The sequence below is a fragment of the Hemicordylus capensis genome, chromosome 2 (genome assembly GCF_027244095.1).
Source record: "Hemicordylus capensis ecotype Gifberg chromosome 2, rHemCap1.1.pri, whole genome shotgun sequence".
In the NCBI taxonomy this organism is placed as follows: Eukaryota; Metazoa; Chordata; class Lepidosauria; order Squamata; family Cordylidae; genus Hemicordylus; species Hemicordylus capensis.
In genome coordinates, this window is record NC_069658.1 from 30,107,121 (window position 1) to 30,127,336 (window position 20,216).

Genomic DNA, 20,216 nt, shown 5'->3' on the forward strand with positions numbered 1-20,216 from the left:
CAGGGTGTATTCAGTATGCTGATGACACCCAAATCTGTTTCTGCATGTCAACATCATCAAGAGAAGGCATAACCTCCCTAAATACCTGTCTGAAGGCAGTGATGGGCCGGATGAGGGATAATAAACTGAATCCAGACAAGATGTAAGTACTTATTGTGTAGGGTCAGAACTTAGGAGAAGATTTTGATCTGTCAATTCTGGATGGGGTCACATTTCCCCAGAAGGAGCAGGTACATGATCTGGGGGTGCTTCTGGATTTCTCCCTGTGTCCCAGGTTGAAGAGGTGGCCAGAGGTGCTTTTTATCAGTTTTGGCTGATACATCAGCTACATCAGTTTCTTAAGATAAAAGACCGCAGAAAAGTGGTACATACAATATGCTGGAAACCTCCAGACTTGACTACTGCAATGTGCTCTATGTGGGGCTGCCTTGGTACGTAGTCTGGAAATTGCAGTTGGTACAGAATGAGGCAGCCAGGTTGGGCTCTGAGTCATCCCGGAGAGACCATATTACTCGGGTAGGGATGTGTGAGCCAGTTCAAGGTTGAGCTGGCTTGACTTCAAACCGGTTTGGCTCAAAGGCTCAACCTTGAACCAAACCAGCCAGGCTCAAGTGAGGCAGGGGGCAGTAAAAGCATTTAAAAATATGACAGATTTACCATCGCTGAGGTCTTTGGTGGCCTCGGGAGGTGCTGTTGTGGCCCGAAGGCTCCCCCTGACCACAGAAATGGTGCCCACACATGCAAGGGTGCCATATGCATGCTGATGGCATGTGGTGCTTTTTGGGATCTGTGTCACCCCAGCAGGAATCTGAAAGACTCCGTGGAGAGCACGTAAGCTGCTCTCCTTTTCCTTTAAGTTTCATTCCTAATTTCCCTGAAAGTGCTCAAACTGTAGTTCAGGCACATCCCTAGTTTTAATTAATTTTAATTGGTTTTATCATCATAAAATTGGGTTAATCATTTTATCCTGTTTTTATATTTGTTGTTTTTTAACTTTCTGCCAAGATGAGGGAACACACAGGGCAAGAGACCACAAACAAAAACAAAAATCCCCTGTGTCAGACAAAAAATGTCTGACTTTCCTAGGGCTGCACATGTCAGGCAGAACAGAAATTTTATGTATGTATGTATTTATTTAATCAATCTAGATATGAGAAATAAATAAAACAAACAAATAAATAACCTGTGTTCCTGTTCTTAAAACAAGCTGCCATTCTTTAAACAGGGGCTGTCATTGTTTTGTCACAAATTGAAAAGCCATTTAGATTTCCCCGCCTTTTTGCGAGCAGGCCTGGCAGTTCAGTTGAAGACCTGAGATGAAAGAGCTGGGCTCTGCATGAAATGTTCTGAGGAGCATTTCCGATAAAATTCTCTTCCATAGAGGAGATGTGATGTATCCCTTTCCCACACTGTGTCATTTCCGATTTCCCCCAAATATAATTTCCTGCTCAGTTAGCTGTGGTATTTGCCTCAACAGGGTGTCCAGTTAGGCCTTCAGGCTCACCAACACCTTTGCTGTTGACCAGTGGTGAAGATTTTACTGGTCATTTTCTTTGCCTGTTTTTAATGTAGAAAGCTTTTTCAGATAGCCTTGACATCACTGTGGAGGGAAACTTTGGTCCAGAAAGGAAACTCCTTCCACATGTGGAGGGAAATTTGATGAAGAAAATCTACAAATGCTGACTAAGGGCCAGTGAGGGGATATTTTTGACTTCTCTTGGACAGTTTTGGCTGGTGTTAGAGAGCCAAACTTGTGAGAGAAATCACAGAGCCCGCTAAAACGAGATAAGTATTTATTAAAGAATACTTTATCAACCAAAAATGTCAAATTAGAAATGTTGATAATGGATAGTCAGATTATGGAAAAACAAGACAGCCCTTTGATTCCTTAAATACTAACACATTCATTGTGGTGTTAAAAAGTTTATTTGTGGCCCTGAATGCTTATGCCACAATAAAAATAAATAAATCAAAGGACTCTTCACTATTTTTGTTTCTATTAATGCAGCCATTCTGCTTAAATGGTAAGATTCTGCATAATCCATACCAAAGAAGAAAGTAATGCTCAGGCAGACTCTGCTTTTCTAGTTAAGACTTTTCTTACATGGGAAAGCCCTTTCCCATACAGTGTAGGGAATAATATGAAACTCATGTTTATGTGGCAATCACAAAATTTTACCTTGTCCTTGCAACTTTCTATAGGGCACACTAGTCCCCTATAGAAATTCTTGTTTTACGCATTACAAGGATTATTTAATAATTCTTATTTTACAAATAGGAAATTGTGGCTGACATTTGGACTAAATTTACTTGAAGAAGCCTCATTGAAACCAAAAGGACAACTTTGCTATGCCTAATTTGTCCTTTTAATTTCAATGGGGCTTCCTCAAGTAAATTTAGTCAGGAAGATTGTGCTTGAGCAAGGTCACCCAGTGAGTTTATAGCTTGGAATGATTTTTAAATGCCAGAACTCAAAGGTCTAGTTATTTAGGCCAGATTTTTACTGGCATTTGGAAATTTTTAATTTTTTTTTTTTAAATCAGTTCTGTAAAAGACATCTGATTTTCACATATACCAAAAATGCTTTCTTTAAAAGAACACATCCACATCTCTAATGCAAATGTCAAATTTACATGCCCCCAAATATACATTAAATTAAAAGTGCCTTCTGCTTTATATTTCACATTTTCATCCACAAATGCAACAGAAGCATCAAGACACTTTACCATGGGTGTACACACACAAACAATGTTTATGTATTTCTCACAATGCTTTTGCCTATGTGACTTCATTAGAGAATGTTTGCTTTAACTAATACCCATGAGAATTCCTTGACATACTTTTGATGAACAGAGAATTATGCCTTAGAGTTTCTAATTCTTAAATACATTTTTCTTTTATCTACAGTTAACAGCTGAGTCAATTGCTCTAATTGAGCATGAAGAAAATTAGTGAGGTCAATCTTGACAAACTTTTAGAGAGTTTTTCACAAATAGAAAAGGTAGGTAATAATTTCAAAGAAATACAATTATTAAATGTTATCATTTAATTGCTATGCCAATATAACTACTTATTTATACACTTTCTAAACCTCATTTCCATTAAGCACTCCCAGCTGTGGGATAAAGTAAGAAGAATTACAAATTGAAAGACAGCTATAACTATATTTTTTCTAAAGCAGCAAAGATCAGAGAACAGCAAATGAATTGAAGCATAACCAAAAAACACATAAGTAAAATAAAGGGGAGGGCTACATGTTCTAGGGATGTGCACAAAACCAGTTTGCCCAGTTCAGTTCAAGTCTGAACCAGGCTCGAATTGAACCAGGCGTGTTCGGTTTTGGCATTCTGAATGAGGGGCCTAGTCCAGCTCCAATTCAAGCCAGTTCGGGGGTGCCAGGGACGTATGTTTAGGGGAGGGTTTAAAAAGGTAGACTTACCACCTCCGAGGCCTCGGGGTGCTGCTGCAGCCATGGGTGGGGGTCTCCAGAGGTTCCCCCTCCCCCTGCCAGCCTCCCCCTGGTCTCCCATGGGCCTTCAGGCCATTTTCAAGCCATTTTGGCCCTCTCTGAGCTCACAGCAGCCATTTTGGAGGCCACTGCACATGCACACCGGCCATTTGCATGGCCTGGTCATGACCATTTTCGGCCCCGAAAATGGGCCGAAATGGCCTATGGGAAATCAGGGGGAGTCCATCAGGGAGAAGGGGAACCGCCAGAGACTCCCCTAGTGGCCGTAGCAGCCCCCCCTCCGGGCCTCGGAGGCAGTAAGTCCACCTTAAAAAAAAAACACAAAAAAAAAACTAACTGGCCCTGGTCCGGCCCAGGGGATTTGGTTTGACCTCTCCTATTCACCAAAGGTCTTGTGAAAAAGCAGGGCCTAAGGTATAAAGCATGTATTTTTCAAGAGTATTTTTTCTGCCTAACCCTTCTCTGGCATGACATTTCCACAGATCAATTTCTTCTTTCCCTCTGACCCTGCAATTTACTGGCAATGTGAGCAAGTAAATGTGAGCTCTTTATTGCTAACAACTCACTGGAAAAAGCCCATCCCCGGCAGAACTTCCTTCTCTTTGATTCTCCTTATTGAGCAACTTGCCCTAGCCATCCCCAGTACAGCATCCCTCCAGTGGCTGTTGCTGGTGTCTATCGTGTCTTTCTTTTTTAGATTGTGTGCCTTTTGGGGACAGGGAGCCATTTTATTTTTGTATTTATATCTATGTAAACCGCTTTGGGAGCTTTTGTTTAAAGTGGTATATAAATATTCATTATATTCGTTGTATTGTTGTGGAAACAAACTCCTTCACCTCTCTCATGATTCACACATTCTGTTCAACACTTGTTCAACAAGTGTACAGTGTAAGCAAGTCCAGATCTGTACACACGTGCAGTGATTCAAACATTATGTTGAACATAAATACAGCAGTACACTTCCTAACTGTACCATGTATTTGAGGAACTTGTTCCCAGGTTCATTTTTGATTTATATAGTCAGACAGGTGTTATTGACTGGTTTGTTTTATCCAGACACCGAGTCCTTCCCAAGGACCTGGGATGGCTAAATTTTATTGTCAATCTTTTTGCTGTTGTTATAGATATCATCGCAGAATATAGGCTGTTTCATGGTTGATTGGGGATTCGAACTCGGGTCCTCCTGGTCCTAGTCCAACACTCTAACCACTATGCTATGCTGTGCTTACTTCTTAGAGGAAGTACATAACTGAGCACCTGGCTGTGTTACACCTTTAAAATTCGTAAAATGTCCCACACAGGAATGTAGCAAGCTGCCCAACGGCCCAGGGACAAAGCTCCCCAGGGGAATTTTGTGACATCACGACACGCGACACTATCCATAATTGGAGTGTGCAGACGCACAGGCCCGAGACAAGCCGCAAGCCAGCCAGGCGTGGGGGAAAGAAGCCCGCCCACTGCCACAGCTACCACGGGGGGTGGCCTGCTCCCCCCAGCGGTAAAGATTATGGGCACTATGAATGACGGGTGTAGAGGGCAGCGGCAGCACTGAGGGCAGCAGCGGGCAACAAGGTAGTGCTGGGTGCTGGAGGGGGCCCTTGTGGGCCCACAACCGGTCTGAGCCCATGGACATTCACACCCCCTTGTCCAATGGACGCTACACCCTTGGTCCCACTGCTAGAGCCCCTCTGCCCAGCTCTGTGCAGAGTCCATCCCACTGTGCACCCCAAATTGGAAGTGAAGGACTTTGCGCTGTCTCTTGTCTCAATGACAGTGGAGGACAGACTAGTAAGTCAGAGGGCTAGAGGGTCAAGACATTGATCATCCCTTCTCTACTGCTCTGACACTATCCCTTTGGAATGTAGGTTGCTACTCTTAGGGACTAACTTCCTTCCTTCCTGCTTTGCACTTCCTTCTTCCCTTTCTCTTCCTGTTCCTTCTACCTTCAACATGCAAGCTCCTCTCCCTGCACCATGAGTGCAGAGATGCAGAATCCATCTGCATCCAGCTAGATAGATAGATTAGAGATCCTAACTCCTCACTTTCCTATCTAGAATGGAGTTCTTTAATAAATGCCATATATATTGATTTGAAACTATGAACTGGCTCCAAGTTACTTTACTCTCAGCATACACGCATGCCTAACTAAATCCGCTGTGTTGTGCCTCTGTGCACTCTGCTATAATGAAAAAGGGTTTCTCTACCAGAGAGAATTCCCAACAGTTACCACCGCTCAGTGGCGGTCACATGTGCAACGGCCATTTGAGGGGTCAATCCAGCAAGGTTTTTTACTAGGCGAGCCCCTCCAATGGCCACTGCATAAGTGTCAGCTGGGTGGTGTGGGTGCAGTGTGTGGCAGGAGCGGATTTCGTGCAGAGTAGGGCAGCGTCATGGTAGTAACAGGCCATCTGATGAATTTTTTATTGTCCACTTCCTCACTGTTACCACTACTACTACTACAGCTGCTATTTATATACTGCTTTTCAACAAAGTTTCCAAAGCAGTTTACAAAGAAAAATAAAGAATAAACAAATAAGATGGTTCCCTGTCCCCAAAGGGCTTGCCATCTTTTTCTTCTTCTTTTTTTAAACCCATAAGGTAAACACCAACAACAGCCTCTGGAGGGATGCTGTGCTGAGGTTAGAGAGGGCCAGTTGCTCTTCCTCTGCTAACTATAAGAGATTCATCCCTTTAAAAGGTGCCTTTTTGCTCAGTTAGCAGAGGAATGTTGGTCTTGTGGCAGCAAGCATGACTTGTCCCCTTAGCTAAGCAGGTTCCACCCTGGTTGCATTTGAATAGGAGACCACATGTGAGCATGGTAAGATATTCCCCTGAGGGGATGGAGCCGCTCTGGGAAAAGCAGAAGGTCCCAAGTTCCCTCCCTGGCATCTTCAAGATAGGGCTGAGAGAGACTCCTGCCTGCAACCTTGGAGAAGCCGCTGCCAGTCTGTGTAGACAATACTGAGCTAGATGGACCAAGGGTCTGACTCAGTATATGGCAGTTTCCTATGTTTGTTTGTTTATTTATTAAACACATTTGTGTAACACCCAAAATGCAAGTCTCTGGGCCGTTTGCAACAAAACAATAAAAACAACAGATAAAAAGATTAAAACATTACAACAATTTAAGATTTAAAACGATTAAAAACAGAATTAAAACATAATTAAACCAACATGTCCCTATGTTCCTAACTGCTCCTCTGCCCTAGTCATCACTAGGAGTCACAGCAGTTACTCATCGCAGCAGGTGGGGGCAGTGGTACTCACACCCATGCGCCGCCCCCCCCCCCCGCCCCCAATATCTGGCAGCCTAGGCAAGTTCCTAGGTCTGCCGAGTGCACAGGCCAGACCTGCCCGCATCAGAGGGCCCTGCTCCAACTGCCCACCTGAAGCCACTATTAGTTGCACATACAAGCCATGTGATGCATCTAGTTTGGCCCTGGATCTCACTAGCATTCCAGGAAGGATTGCAGTTTTTTAAATAAATTTTCCTTAGCTATTTTGTCAGAGCAACTGAAGAACTGGGTAGGGATTAGGAACCTGGATCAAACGTTTTCATTTGGAACATAACCCATTTCCTACAGAAAATAGCAGAACTTCATGGGGAGAATAATCTTCTGAGCCTTCAGCTGGATAAAACAAAGAGGTTACTGACAATAAGTCAATCAAAGGAAGGGTCGGCACAAGAAGGTGAGCATTCCTTTAAATTTTTATTTCAAACTAGATAGCCTTGCATTCCTGTTTTTAGTAATATTACAGTTTTCTACTCTGTCGCTTATAATCCTCAACTGACATTCTATAAATAATGGCCATAATTCTCCTCTTGGCACACAGAGGACAGGCTAGAAGAATCTCACCACCATGTATGTTGTGTGTGTGTGTGTGTGTGTGTGTGTGTGTGTGTGAATAAAAGTGCCAACATTAAGAGTGGGTTTACTCAACAGGGAAACAACTGAGCACATCCATAAGTAGTGTCTGGATGGCAATGCTGACATTGGGTGTATCATCTGAACTCGCCAATATCAGAGTAGTCCCCCATATTTGTGTTTCCAAACCTGACATCTGTAACCAAGTTTTTAAGTCTGATTCAAGTTTTTAACCAAGTTTTTAAGTCAGATTCAGAACCACAAGTAGAGCAGCATATGCCGACATTAGCGGGTTCAGACAACACACCCAGTGTTGGTATAGTTGTTCCAGTACCAGATGTGAGGCTTGTGGGTACACTCCAGGAACCAGCAGTCTGGCAGTTTCCATGTCATGCAAACCTACCCTAAGTATCAACCGTACAGAGGCATAACTAGCATTAGGCAAGGGGAGACCGTCGTCTTGAGGCCTCACTGCCTCAAGGGACCCCCCCAGAGGCACGTCACATGACTCCCCACCCGCCCATGTTGCACCCCCTATGAATTATGTTGAGTCTCTTGGAGATTGGCAGTAGCAGAGAGTAAAAAAAACTAGATTCAATGTGAACTAGATATTCACCGTATTCATAATGGAGATGTATGAGTGCACTATATATTGTGATGTGTGTTTGTGTGTGTATATCAGCGAGAGGCCCATTTTAAAATCTTGTCTCTGGGTCCACTCCAACCTTGCTATGCCCCTGCGACCATACCAACATCTAAAGACCTATCTCCGGTTTTAGGTGTAAAGCACAAAACCTCCAAGGGGTAGAAGCACAGAGAAAAGATAATTTTCTACCCAGAAGCTTCAGTTGGACCAGAATGTTGTACTAGAATCCAGAATTATGGGTTCTTGGAGCTATGATAGTGAGATGCCTCTCTTGCGGTTGCTGCACTGGTTACTTATTTGCTTCCGGGTCCAATTCAAAGTGCTGGTTCTCACCTTTAAAACCCTTCAGGGCTTAGCACTTGCTTACCTGCAGGACCGCCTCTCACGGCCAGTTCTGTCCCGTCCTGTGAGATCTTCTCAGGTTGTCTTTCTTTCGGTCCCTGGTCTCAGTGAGGTCCATAGTAGTAGGGCCCATGGAAGGGCTTTCTCTGTTGCTGCCCCTTCACTTTGGAATTCCCCCCCCACTCCAATTCAGTCTGCCTCCTCTCTTTCAGCATTTAAAACCTTGTTGAAGACATTTCTTTTCTGCCAGGCATTTGCCTTTTGTTTTTGTTTGTTTTTAAAATCTCAGGTGCTGTTCTTGTTTGTACACTGCCCTTGAGTCATGTGGATTGGGCGGTATATTAAATCTCTTAAATAAATAAATGAATGAATGAACAAACAAACAAATAAAATTGACACTGTCAGTCTGACAATGCCAGAAAAAAAAAGGAGGTGAGTTATTAGCAGGCATTTACTTCCAACTGGTGCAAGACTGATCTTCCCTTATTGGTATTCTTGCTAGGATGGAGGCAATGGTACAACTCTCCAGCAGCCCTTGGTTTTAATAAGAACAGCCCGGCTGGATCAGGCTCAAGGCCTATCTAGTTCAGCATCCTGTTTCACACAGTAGCCCACCAGATACCCCTGAGAAGTCCTCAGGCAAGTGGTGAGGGCATGCACTCTCTCCTGCTGTTGCTCCCCTGCAACTGGTATTTAGAGGCATCTTGCCTCTGAGACTGGAGGTGGCCTATAGCCCTCAGTCTAGTAGCCATTGATAGACTTGTCCTCCATCTATTTATCTAAGCCCTTCTTAAAGCCATCCAGGCTGGTGGCTGTCACCGCTTCCTGTGGCAGGGAATTCCATAGGTTAATTATGTGCTGTGTGAAAAAGTACTTCCTTTTGTCGGTCCTAAATTTCCTGGCCATCAGTTTCATGGTTTGATCACTTTCTGATCCGTAAAAGAGGCCATGCTTTCCAGTGGCCCTCACTGCTGTAGTCCTGGGGCAACTGGTGCTTGCCGGTGGAAAGGAAGCAAGCAAACCCTCTGCAGCTGCTCATTCTCTGGCCAGTGGTTGAGGCCAGGCTGGTCTTTCAATTGCTATGATGTATTTGTTGCCGTAGGTGCAACTTCTCAGTGGCTGTTGGTCCTCTGGCAATTGACAGGGGACAGAGTTATCTTCCTTTGCCTCTTCATTCACAGGGAAACTTATTTACTCATTCACACCTGCCCTTTTGTCCCTCCTCCACTGCCCATCCCAGTCTTCACTAGTCTTTTATAATTGAGTGGATGGACTCAAAGCACCCAGCCCACCCATCTCCTGAGGGCTCCCCTGTTCCACTCCTCCCTATTTTCTTCATTCTCTCCCTCTCTCTGAGGGGCCACTGTGGAGAAGGGCGAACACAGGCCCCGTGTCCCCTAGCTATGCCCCTGAGTGAACTTATAAAACTTTTATTGTTAGCAGGCTTCTAACCTCCAAGTATGTTGGAGTTGGAGTTGAGCTAGGTTTGTATTATATTGCCTATGGTTAAGTGTACATATAGATGGGTAAGGGTGTGTGTGTGTGTGTGTGTGTGTGTGTGAGAGAGAGAGAGAGAGAGAGAGAGAGAGAGAGAGAGAGAGAGAGAGAGAGAGAAAGAGAGCAGTACACGTTTTAACATTATTCTTCAATTTGAGAACTTAATTTATTCAATTTAAGTGGAATTAAAGTGTGCCGTCGAATCGGTGTCAACTCCTGGTGACCACAGAGCCCTGTGGTTGTCTTTGGTAGAATACGGGAGGGGTTTACCATTGCCATCTCCCACGCAGTATGAGATGATGCCTTCCAGCATCTTCCTATATTGCTGCTACCCAGTATATGTACCAACGGGGATTCAAACTGGCAACCTCATGCTTTAGGCAAGCCATTTCCCGCTGCGGAACATCAGATGATAAATCCTCAGATCAATGTATCTCCATCTATGATGGCAGTTATAATTATTTATTTATTTATTTATTTATTACATTTCTTTTACTTTTCTGGTGTTCAGTCTGATTCTGTGCAAGTTTACTAAGAAGAAAGCCCCAATTACTTCAGTAGGACTTACTTAGGAATAAGCACAGGCGTAACTAGGGTAGGGCAGGCAGGGCACATGCCCTGGGCACCACTTGAGGGGGCGCATAATGCAACTGATGCCCCACCCCAGCGACCCCACCCCCAGTGCCCCCTCACCCACACAAAATGTTGCCTTTGGATGGTGGCACCGGGTCTTAGCACTCCCCCCCCCACCCTCACAGTTGCATAGCGCGGCAGGATGAGATCTCTGAGACTCCACCCCCGGCATGTCATCATCCACACACTCTGCTGTGCTTGGTCTGGGTCTTCTCTCGTGTGGCGCTGACTGAGGAGGATCATCAATCGCCGTGCTGGCTCGCTTGTTGCCGCTGGCTGTTTCAGTAAAGTGTGTGTCGCTGCTGCAGACCAAGGTGTGTGTGAGTTATTTTTTGTTTGTTTTATTTAATTAAATTTACAGTGGGGGAAGGGTTGAGGTCAGATAAAGCTTGGGGGCTTGGTTGGGGCTGCTTAAGTTCAGTTGGCTTTGTTGGTTCTTCTCAGTGGGGTGTCTCAGGGGTGGCAGGGCGGCGGCGGGTGTGAGTGCGAGACTGAATTTCAAAACAGAGGATGGTGTGGTGTTGAACCCCTCCCCTCACCGGCCCCTCGCCTTGAGTCCTGTGTGTACCTGAGAGCGAGGAGGAGCCGGGGGTGCCTTGGCCCGCACCCGCTGTGTGTAGCTGCCATCGGCGTCCATGCCTGCCGTTTCCTCCCCAATAATGGTGGCTTGCGGTGACGAGAAGGTACCCCCTCGCCCCTCGCCTTGAGAGGACTCTCGAGGCGAGAGGAGCAGGGGAGCTTCTCGCCGCTGTTAGTACAGTAAAAGGCGGCAATGCATTGCAAGCCATGCCATCGTGCCACTGTGCCACCGGCCACTCCCTCCCTCGCTCTGTCTCGGGTACACAAGCAAGGTGCCTGTGTTGTGTACCTGAGCTGAGACAGAGGGAGCAAGGGAGCCGGCATCCAGAGATGGATTGACACTTGTACAATGCATTTGGCTCTGGATGCTGCACTTAATTCTAGCTAAAACTTGTGTCATTCCAAGTCTTCCCACTCCATTGTTCCAGAGAGAGAAAAGTAAATATTGTTCTCAAAAGGCTCCAAGGTAAACTGGGTAGAAAGCTGGAATGAAATTAGGCTGTGAATCATGTAAGAGTAATGCGGGGGCGGGGCAGGGGGGAGAAACTCTCTTAACGGAGACTTGGTGATGTTGCTGCACCAAGCCAAGGCTGGATAAGCAAAATAATGAAGTGGAATGAAAAGAGAATCAGAACTTGTATACCGCACAGTCCCTCCCTCTCCCACAGTAGTTCAGGTGTCCTTTTGAGATGAGTCCGTCTAGCAATCGTTTAGTTTGAAGTCAAGGTTACATGACTTTATTGATCACTTTTTTGCTGTATCATTTTGTTGCTATTGTGCTGGAGAAATTCAACACTAAAAAAGCAGAGATAGAGAGATAATTGAAATGATAACTTTTAAAGGACAGTATTTTCTTATGCTTTGGAACTCATTCTTATGATTTAGAACTCAATATGTATTACTCTGCAGCTAGATAGGGCTCCCAGACATTTCACCATGAGATAACGGATCAGATCTGTGCTTGTTTAGCTTCAGTATGCTGCAGCACCTGTTTTCTCCCAGACTGGGCCCAACCATTGCTTCTGTTAGTGTCTCAGGGCTGCTGTTTAAACATCAAACGCAAGTCTGTGGCTTAAAAATAATAATGCCAGTAGATTTCATGAAATCCACCCACCACCACCCTATTTGCCTACATTCGTTCAGCTTTTATTATGCTGAATTTTGAAATATGTATGCTTTTGGCCTTTTGCCAGGATGCATGCAATTTTTATTACATCATTACCTGTTTATCTGGACAATGTTCATCTCCATCTAACATCCTGATATTAAGCACATGTATTTATTGTTGTTTTCTGAAATACTATAAAGGAAAAAATATGGAAGAAGTCAAAAGTCTCTGTTAATTCTTTCTCTCTGCTTCTGTTAACCTGTAACTCTCAGCATGCCCAGCCTCTGTTTTACAATTCAGTGCACATTATAAATACCTTACAGCGAGCAAACCAACCAAGTAGTTTTTTTAATGTATTTTTCTGGGCACTAGACAATTAAACCATGTCTGGCTGTTAGTGTCAGATGTTTGGACATGGGGGCAGGCATGTCAGATGTTTGGATGGGGGGGCGGCGCAATTTCAGTGTTTGCCCTAGGCGCCATTTCCCCTAGTCATGCCTATGCGAGTCAACTTCCATAACAGTGGTGTAGTCACAAATTCAGAAGTGCGGATGTTCTCCATGACAGGCCTCATAGCCACACCCTCCCCGACAGCCCCATCCAATCACCATGCCCAACCCAATGGCCACACTCCCCACGAACTTAGCTAAAATTTGGGGGCTCTGTTACAAGAAGTCAAGGATAGTTTCCTAATCATACAGAGCTTGAAGCTCATTTAGTTATTCACCCAGAAGAGCAGTCTGGGTTGTCAACCACAAAGGGTGGAGGATATTCCTTGTAACAGAAGACGGAAAGAACGGTAATAAAATCCATTGTAATTCAATATTCAGTTATGAAACAAACTTGGAATAGTAAGAGTAGCATATTATTTCTATTTAGAAAGCAAAGGGCTTTGCATCCCTGCTGATACTCTGGAGGGGGAAATGTCTACATTTCTGCCCATCCCTGCGTCATTACACCACTGGTGCATAGAATTGCAGCCCTAATAATGTTAACCAACGGGTTACTATCTACTTGGTAGACGATAGCCAATTTTGTACATACCAAGGAGGAGAAAACTTTATAGTTCAAAGAAACTTTATTGAATTCTGCAGAATAACAAAGTGGCCGTCTAGGGCAGGGTTTCTCAACTTGTGGGTCCCCAGATGTTGTTGGACTTCAACTCCCATAATCCCCAGCCCCAGTGGCCGTGGGTTGGGAATTATGGGAGTTGAAGTCCAATTACATCTGGGGACCCACACGTTGAGAAACCCTGGTCTAGGGGATAGCTCCCAAAGACAAGATGGACCTAAGATGGTGTTTGTCCAAAGCTTTTATACAACAATTGATACATCTGAATACATCATCATTCACAACAAGCCAGCCAGGTAGTCCAGCAGTACAACTCCATATTAGGCCAACAGGCTTACAATACTACCATTGTTAAAGGAGTGCTTATGCAGCTTTCGAGGAGGCAGTTCAGATACCAGCATCATCACCTCTCCTGACCAGTAGGCCAGAACAAAGCAAGGCATAGAGAATACATACTATGTTGCAAGTTACAAGGTCTGCAAGGCACAGAGTATGAGAACCAAAGCATACTAAGCAGATTCTTTCCCACCGACATACATTCAGGAATACAAGATGGAGGGGACTCTTGCTCTCTTCAGCTACCATCAAAATGGTGTAGCAAGAGCTCAGTTCTCCATTAACTATATACCCTAGGATCAATACATATAGATCAATATGAAATGCTTAGATTCATGGGTAACAATAAGAAGCCTAATAAGAGTAATGAGTTCTCTTGAACCCCCAGTATTCATTTCACAATGCATTTGGTACCGAGAGCATGAAGCATTTTAGCTGAATAATCAGACCTAATTCTGATTAAATTTTTCAGTTAAAATCTGTGCCTGGATTCTATCTTTATAGAATCAATGTTGATTCAGTGTGTTTGATCATAGTGATCTGTCAGTTTGCAGATCTGCTGAGACTGAAGGAGGGACATAACCTGTGATTTGCAGCCTATAAAGCATACTTTAATGGCCAAAGCAGATGAGAAAAGATATCTATAAATCATAGTTTTCTGAAAAAGGAAAAGGAAGTATTCGGCCATCTGTTCCAACTCCTGCTAATGCAGAGGCTGTAGCTGCAAAGAATGGGGGTGATATAAAATCACAGACTGATTCTGACTAGTTATGCAGTTAATTCAGGAAGTCCCAGTATAGTCCTGGCATTTCCAGGTAGGGCTAGAAAAGATCCCTGCCTCCAAACCCCTGTATACAGGTGAAACTCGGAAAATTAGAATATCATGCAAAAGTCCATTAATTTCAGTAATGCAAATTAAAAGGTGAAACTGATATATGAGACAGACGCATTACATGCAAAGCGAGATAAGTCAAGCCTTAATTTGTTATAATTGTGATGATCATGGCATACAGCTCATGAAAACCCCAAATCCACAATCTCAGAAAATTAGAATATTACATGGAACCAAGAAAACAAGGATTGAAGAATAGAACAATATCGGACCTCTGAAAAGTATACAGTGTACTGTGCTTGACTGGCCAGCAAACTCGCCTGACCTGACCCCATAGAGAATCTATGGGGCATTGCCAAGAGAAGGATGAGAGACATGAGACCAAACAATGCAGAATTGCTGAAGGCCGCTAATGAAGCATCCTGGTCTTCCATAATACCTCATCAGTGCCACAGGCTGATAGCATCCATGCCACGCCGCATTGAGGCAGTAATTGCTGCAAAAGGGGCCCAAACCAAGTACTGAATACATATGCATGCTTATACTTTTCAGAGGTCCGATATTGTTCTATTCTTCAATCCTTGTCTTCTTGGTTCCATGTAATATTCTAATTTTCATCACAATTATAACAAATTAAGGCTTGACTTCTCTCGCTTTGCATGTAATGCGTCTGTCTCATATATCGGTTTCACCTTTTAATTTGCATTACTGAAATTAATGGACTTTTGCACGATATTCTAATTTTCCGAGTTTCACCTGTAGCTGCTGTCAGTAAGTGTAGACAATCCTGAGCGAGATGAACCAATGGTCTGACTGAGCTGACAGCAGCTTCCTATGGTCATCTTTTAAAGTGAAGTACATGAGCCACCTAATAGTTGGCTCAGGTGCAGGGGAGGGGGGAGTGACAATGTTTGATGAAATTTCCCCTTCCTCAGGAAGCCTTCTGTGCCACCCAAAAATATGTCCCTGGGGGTTGCACAATCCTTGGAACAATAGTTTTGGGTGGCCGCACAGAGCACTTCCTGCAAATAAAAAACTGCCACCTCCCCAGGGCAGTTTGATGGGAAGTTCTGTTCGGCTGCTCTGTCACTGCACTGGTGCATCCTTACTCTGTATGTCAGCCAGTGCTATTACCTGATTTATGAAATCTTAGATTATTAATTACAGCTACGAATACGACGAATATTTATATTCTGCTTTTCAACAAAATGTTCCCAAAGTGATTTACATAGATATAAATAATAAATAAAATGGCTCCCTGTCCCCAAAGGGCTCACAATCTAAAAATGAAACATTAGATAGACACCAGCAACAGCCACTGGAGGGATGCTGTGCTGGGGATGGATAGGGCCAGTTGCTCTCCCCCTGCTAAATAAAGAGAATCCCCACTTTAAAAATGTGCCTCTTTGCTCAGTTTTCAGGGTGTATGTATGTTAACTTGTATATATCTATAGGTATAATTGTATGTATCTTAACTAATGTATTAAACCTGCTGAATTTACTTGTGAATAAAATAATGGTTCTGAAGGGGGGAAAGCTTGCTGGTTGATGTAATCAAGTTCACCGTTTTAATAAATAAAAATGTTTTTTAGCAATTATTCTGTTCAACTAAACATTGAAGCCCTGCTTCAGGACAAGTAAAATGATGTGAGTAAGCAGCATTAATTAATAGTGCAAGATCAATTCTGAAAATGTTAGAGTTCCATTTCCTTGGGGCTCATTGTTAACAAAGAGGACTTCTTATGTTCCTTATAAAAACCGAATTGATGAAGCAAAATGTACTGATAATTTCCAAGAGCAGTTATTTTAATAAGCTTTATTGGCAAATGCCCTTGAATACAGTTTGAACATTATAGCAAATGCAAATGAGAAGGGATTCAGATTGAGAGTCACTAGGAGACAGGACCATTTTCATGGGTGGCACAGACCATTCACAGGAACTGAAGGACATATTGCCATATGGCCAATAGGGAGTAGGAAGGAGAGGGCAGTTGTATCATGTCTTTGGAAGATCCTCATTGTGCACATAGCACTGATGGATCATGCTGTTAACCCTATATAAAGACCTGTTTTGCATTTTGATAATGTAAGAAGACCTTCGCATCAGCTGCGGTGGCGCACCGGGGAAGCAGCTTGCCTAAAGTGCAAGAGGATGTTTGTTCAAATTCCTGCCAGCGTGCTTCACAGACTGTGCCTGGTAAATATATATTTGTAGTCACGTCACCTGTATTGGGCAGCAGAGATATAGGGAGGTGCTTAAAGGCATCATCTCATACTGCGCGGGAGGAGGCACTGGTAAACTCCTCCTGTATTCTACCAAGACAATCACATGGAATGTGACTGCTAGGAGTCAAAACACAATCTTTCTTTGTTTAAGCAGCCTGGAAAATGCAGGGATACAAGAGGTCCATCTTGTGTTTACTACTTGAAATTACAAGCACTTTGAAATATGACTTGTTAAATACAAATGTTCTTATTGATTCTTAAACAGGCCAACTTTTAAAACAGCAAAAATAATAATAAATTGCTTTGAAGATGCAAAATGTAGAAGTACATAACATGATTTGTTACATGACTACTACTTTCTTATGTTAGAATTGTGCAATAAATGTAATAATTGTTATCTTAAATAATTAATATACTTGCTTCTATTCTTTCTTTTTAAAAGAATGTGCTACCCTCCAGAATATGATTAAGGGTCTTCAACAAACGATAGAAAACCTGTGTCATCTGAGAGGTAATAAAATGGACATATGTTTAGCCCAGTTGTTGGTAGATTATTACTTATTCATAAAGGGCTGCTCCTATGTCATTCAGAACACAGAATGTGAAGCAGGACCCCTAAGAAAGATATTTTTGGAGTGAGGAAAAGATTAATAGAGGACTGGATAGACCACAGCCTTTAGAATGGCATGCTAAGGAACAAATTAGATATGACACAGAAGACTTGTGATTGGTCTTCTGATTTTATTATTAGTAGTAGGAAAGTAGTAGTAGTAGTAGTAGTAGTAGTAGTGTTAAAATGCAGTCACACAGAGATGTGGATTTGCTCAGAACAGAAGCATGGATAGATGTTCACTTTCCCGGTGGGCTTTTTCTGATCAAAATTGCCCTCTCCAAACTATTTTCCTGCCCATTACTTTGATCAGAAAAACAGCAGCAGATGAGAAATGGATTAAACTCCTTTTCTTCCACTACACTGCTGCTCTGATCAAATTCACAGCCCTTGCTTACACACACACCTGTCTTTTAGTAAAAACGAAACATCTTTGGGAGAACTTCAGGAGCTCTTCCATATCATATTTTGTTTGGCCCTAACTGCTATGGAGGGAATTTCATTTCTGTCAATTGTACGAGCTGTACTAAGGAAGTTTGCAAAGATGTTAATAGACAGAGAGGCACAGCTTAATTGTGTGTGCCTGGCATAGGATGCCACTTCAGCTGCAAGACTCTGTTTGTGCTACATCTGTTCCCTGTAGCAATATCAATATTTTGCTGGTTCAGAGAGCTGGGAGAAGCAAGTCCAACTTGGATAGGGGGAGAGAGTCTAGTGCCACAGTAAGTGTGAAGGGCTGGGAGATGCTATCATGCTAAGGACCTCTTAGCATTTCTGACATTCCTCCCCAGACCCTTTTAAAAAAAAAATTTAAATGCCCCATTCAGATTTTCTGTAGCAACAGTTCAAGAACTTGGGGAAGATTATTCAGTCCATATTTTGCTCAGTACAGAATAGTTAGGAAATTTATCTCACAGGTGCTTTTTGCAATATTTCCCTCTACAAAGATGAAAATGAGAGGCTGAAGAACACTGTCCATATTTCTGAGAAGACATTAAAGACCCATGAACAGGTGAGAACATGCACACTGTGTTTGGAACCTTAAATGTGTGTCTATGGGAAATTAATTTTGTACAAACTTTTCTGAAGAGAGGCTGTGCTTTGATAATTTCTCATTTGGATAATTCTTATCCCTACCATCACTGTTTCATCATGAGTGGCTTGAATATAGACAGAGTTGGTTTGGTTCAAATAGGGGGGTGATGCTTTAAAGTTCTCTGATGGAAGCACCACACAAAAAACAGTTGTCCCTTTGACTCTATCCAATAAGCCAGAGTTGAGCTTCTGCAATGTATATTCTGTATCGTTCATGACATTAAACTAGTATAGCAATTGTTAACAACCCTTTCAAACAATGTAGGTGTCTGTACAGCAAGAATAGATAAGAAGTGTAGAAAATGCTTCACTATTTGGAGGGAACGGTCATAGTTCATGCTTTGCATATAAAAGGTCCCAGCTCAATCCCAAGCATCTCCAGGTAAAAGTGAAAAGACTATCTAGACCAGGGCTGCTCAACTTAGGCCCTCCTGCAGATGTTGGCCTACAACTCCCATAATCCCTGGCTATTGGCCACTGTGGCTGGGGATTATGGGAGTTGCAGTCCAAAAACAGCTGTGGGGCCTAAGTTGAGCAGGCCTGATCTAGACCCATTTCAAACTGGCTTTTGGGTGGGCTATGGGGTTGAAACTGCCTTGGTTGGCCTGGTCTGGTGGATTATCCCCATTGGGTATTGACAGAAAGAGTGTTATTCTGTTGATCTTTTTGGATCTCTTAGCAGCTTCCGATACCATCAACCATGCTATCCTTCTAGGTTGCCAGAGGGAGTTAGGATTGGGTGGCACTGTTTTACAGTGATTCCATTCCTACCACTCTGGCAGATTACAGATGATGTCGCTTGGAGACTGTTGCTCTGAAAAGTGGGAAATAATGTAAGGAGTGGGTTCCACAAGGCTCCATGCTGTCTCCAACGCTTTTTAACATCTACATGAAAACCCTGGGAGAGATCAGCAGGAGATTTTGTGCAGGGTGTTGTCAATATGCCGATAACACCCAAATCTTTTTCTCCATATCAACTTCATCAGGTAATGGCATAACTTCCCTAAATGCCTGCCTGGAGGTGGTAATGGGCTGGATGAGGGATAACAAGCTGCAATTTAATCCAAATAAAATGGAGGGAATTATTTGAATTATTTAATCCAAATAAGATGACTGTGTGGGATCAGAACTCAAGAGATGGTTTAGATCTGCCTATTTTGGATGGGAATATTCTGGACCCTCAGAAAGAGCAAGTATGTAGCTTGGGAGTGCACCTGGATCCAAAACTCTGCTTAGACAACAGCCACAGGTGCTTTTTATTAGCTTCGGCTGATACATCAACTATGCCCATTTCTGGAGGAGAATTACCTTGAAACAGTGGTACATGTTCTGGTAACCTCCAGGCTTGATGACTGTAATATACTCTACGTGGGGCTGCCTTTGTACATAGTCCAGAAACTACAGCTGGTGCAGAGTGCAGCAGCCAGACTGGTGTCCGGGACAACACAAAGAGGCCATATAACTTAAAAATCTTAAAAGAACTGCACTGGCTAACAATATGTTTCCAAGTGAAATTCAAAGTGCTGGTTATTACTTATAAAGCCCTGAACAGCTTGGGTCCAGGCTATTTAAGAGAGTGCCTCCTTTGTCATGAACCCTCCTGCCTATAAAGATCATCTGTGGAGGTCTGGTTACGGCTACCATCAACTCATTTGGTGGCTACTCGGGACCAGGCCTTCTTTGTGGCTGCACCAGGGCTCTGGAATGCACTCTCTGTGAAAACCAGAGTTTCTCCATCTCTGGCTGTTTTTTAAAAGACCCTTAAGATGCACCTGTTTTCTCAGGTTTTTAATTATTTTTTTCTGGTTTTATATCATAAAATTGTTTTAATCATTTTATCCTGTATTTTAACTTATGTACACCACCTAGGGATGGATGGATAGATAGATAGATAGATAGATAGATA

General features: G+C 43.2%; 1 protein-coding gene across 14 annotated transcripts in view; it reads left to right on the plus strand.

Moving 5' to 3' along the window:
* CCDC152 (coiled-coil domain containing 152) overlaps window positions 1-20,216 on the plus strand; it is a 24,850-nt gene continuing 4,634 nt past the window's right edge. Inside the window, exons 1-5 of one of the 14 annotated variants that reach the window (XM_053295302.1) lie at window positions 1-142; window positions 2,908-3,001; window positions 16,471-16,576; window positions 17,048-17,116; window positions 18,133-18,227. In XM_053295302.1, the coding sequence (XP_053151277.1) occupies window positions 2,939-3,001; window positions 16,471-16,576; window positions 17,048-17,116; window positions 18,133-18,227 (333 nt within the window). In that variant the 5' untranslated portion in view covers window positions 1-142; window positions 2,908-2,938. The other 13 variants (XM_053295297.1, XM_053295296.1, XM_053295304.1 and 10 more) reach the window with 13 other exon arrangements.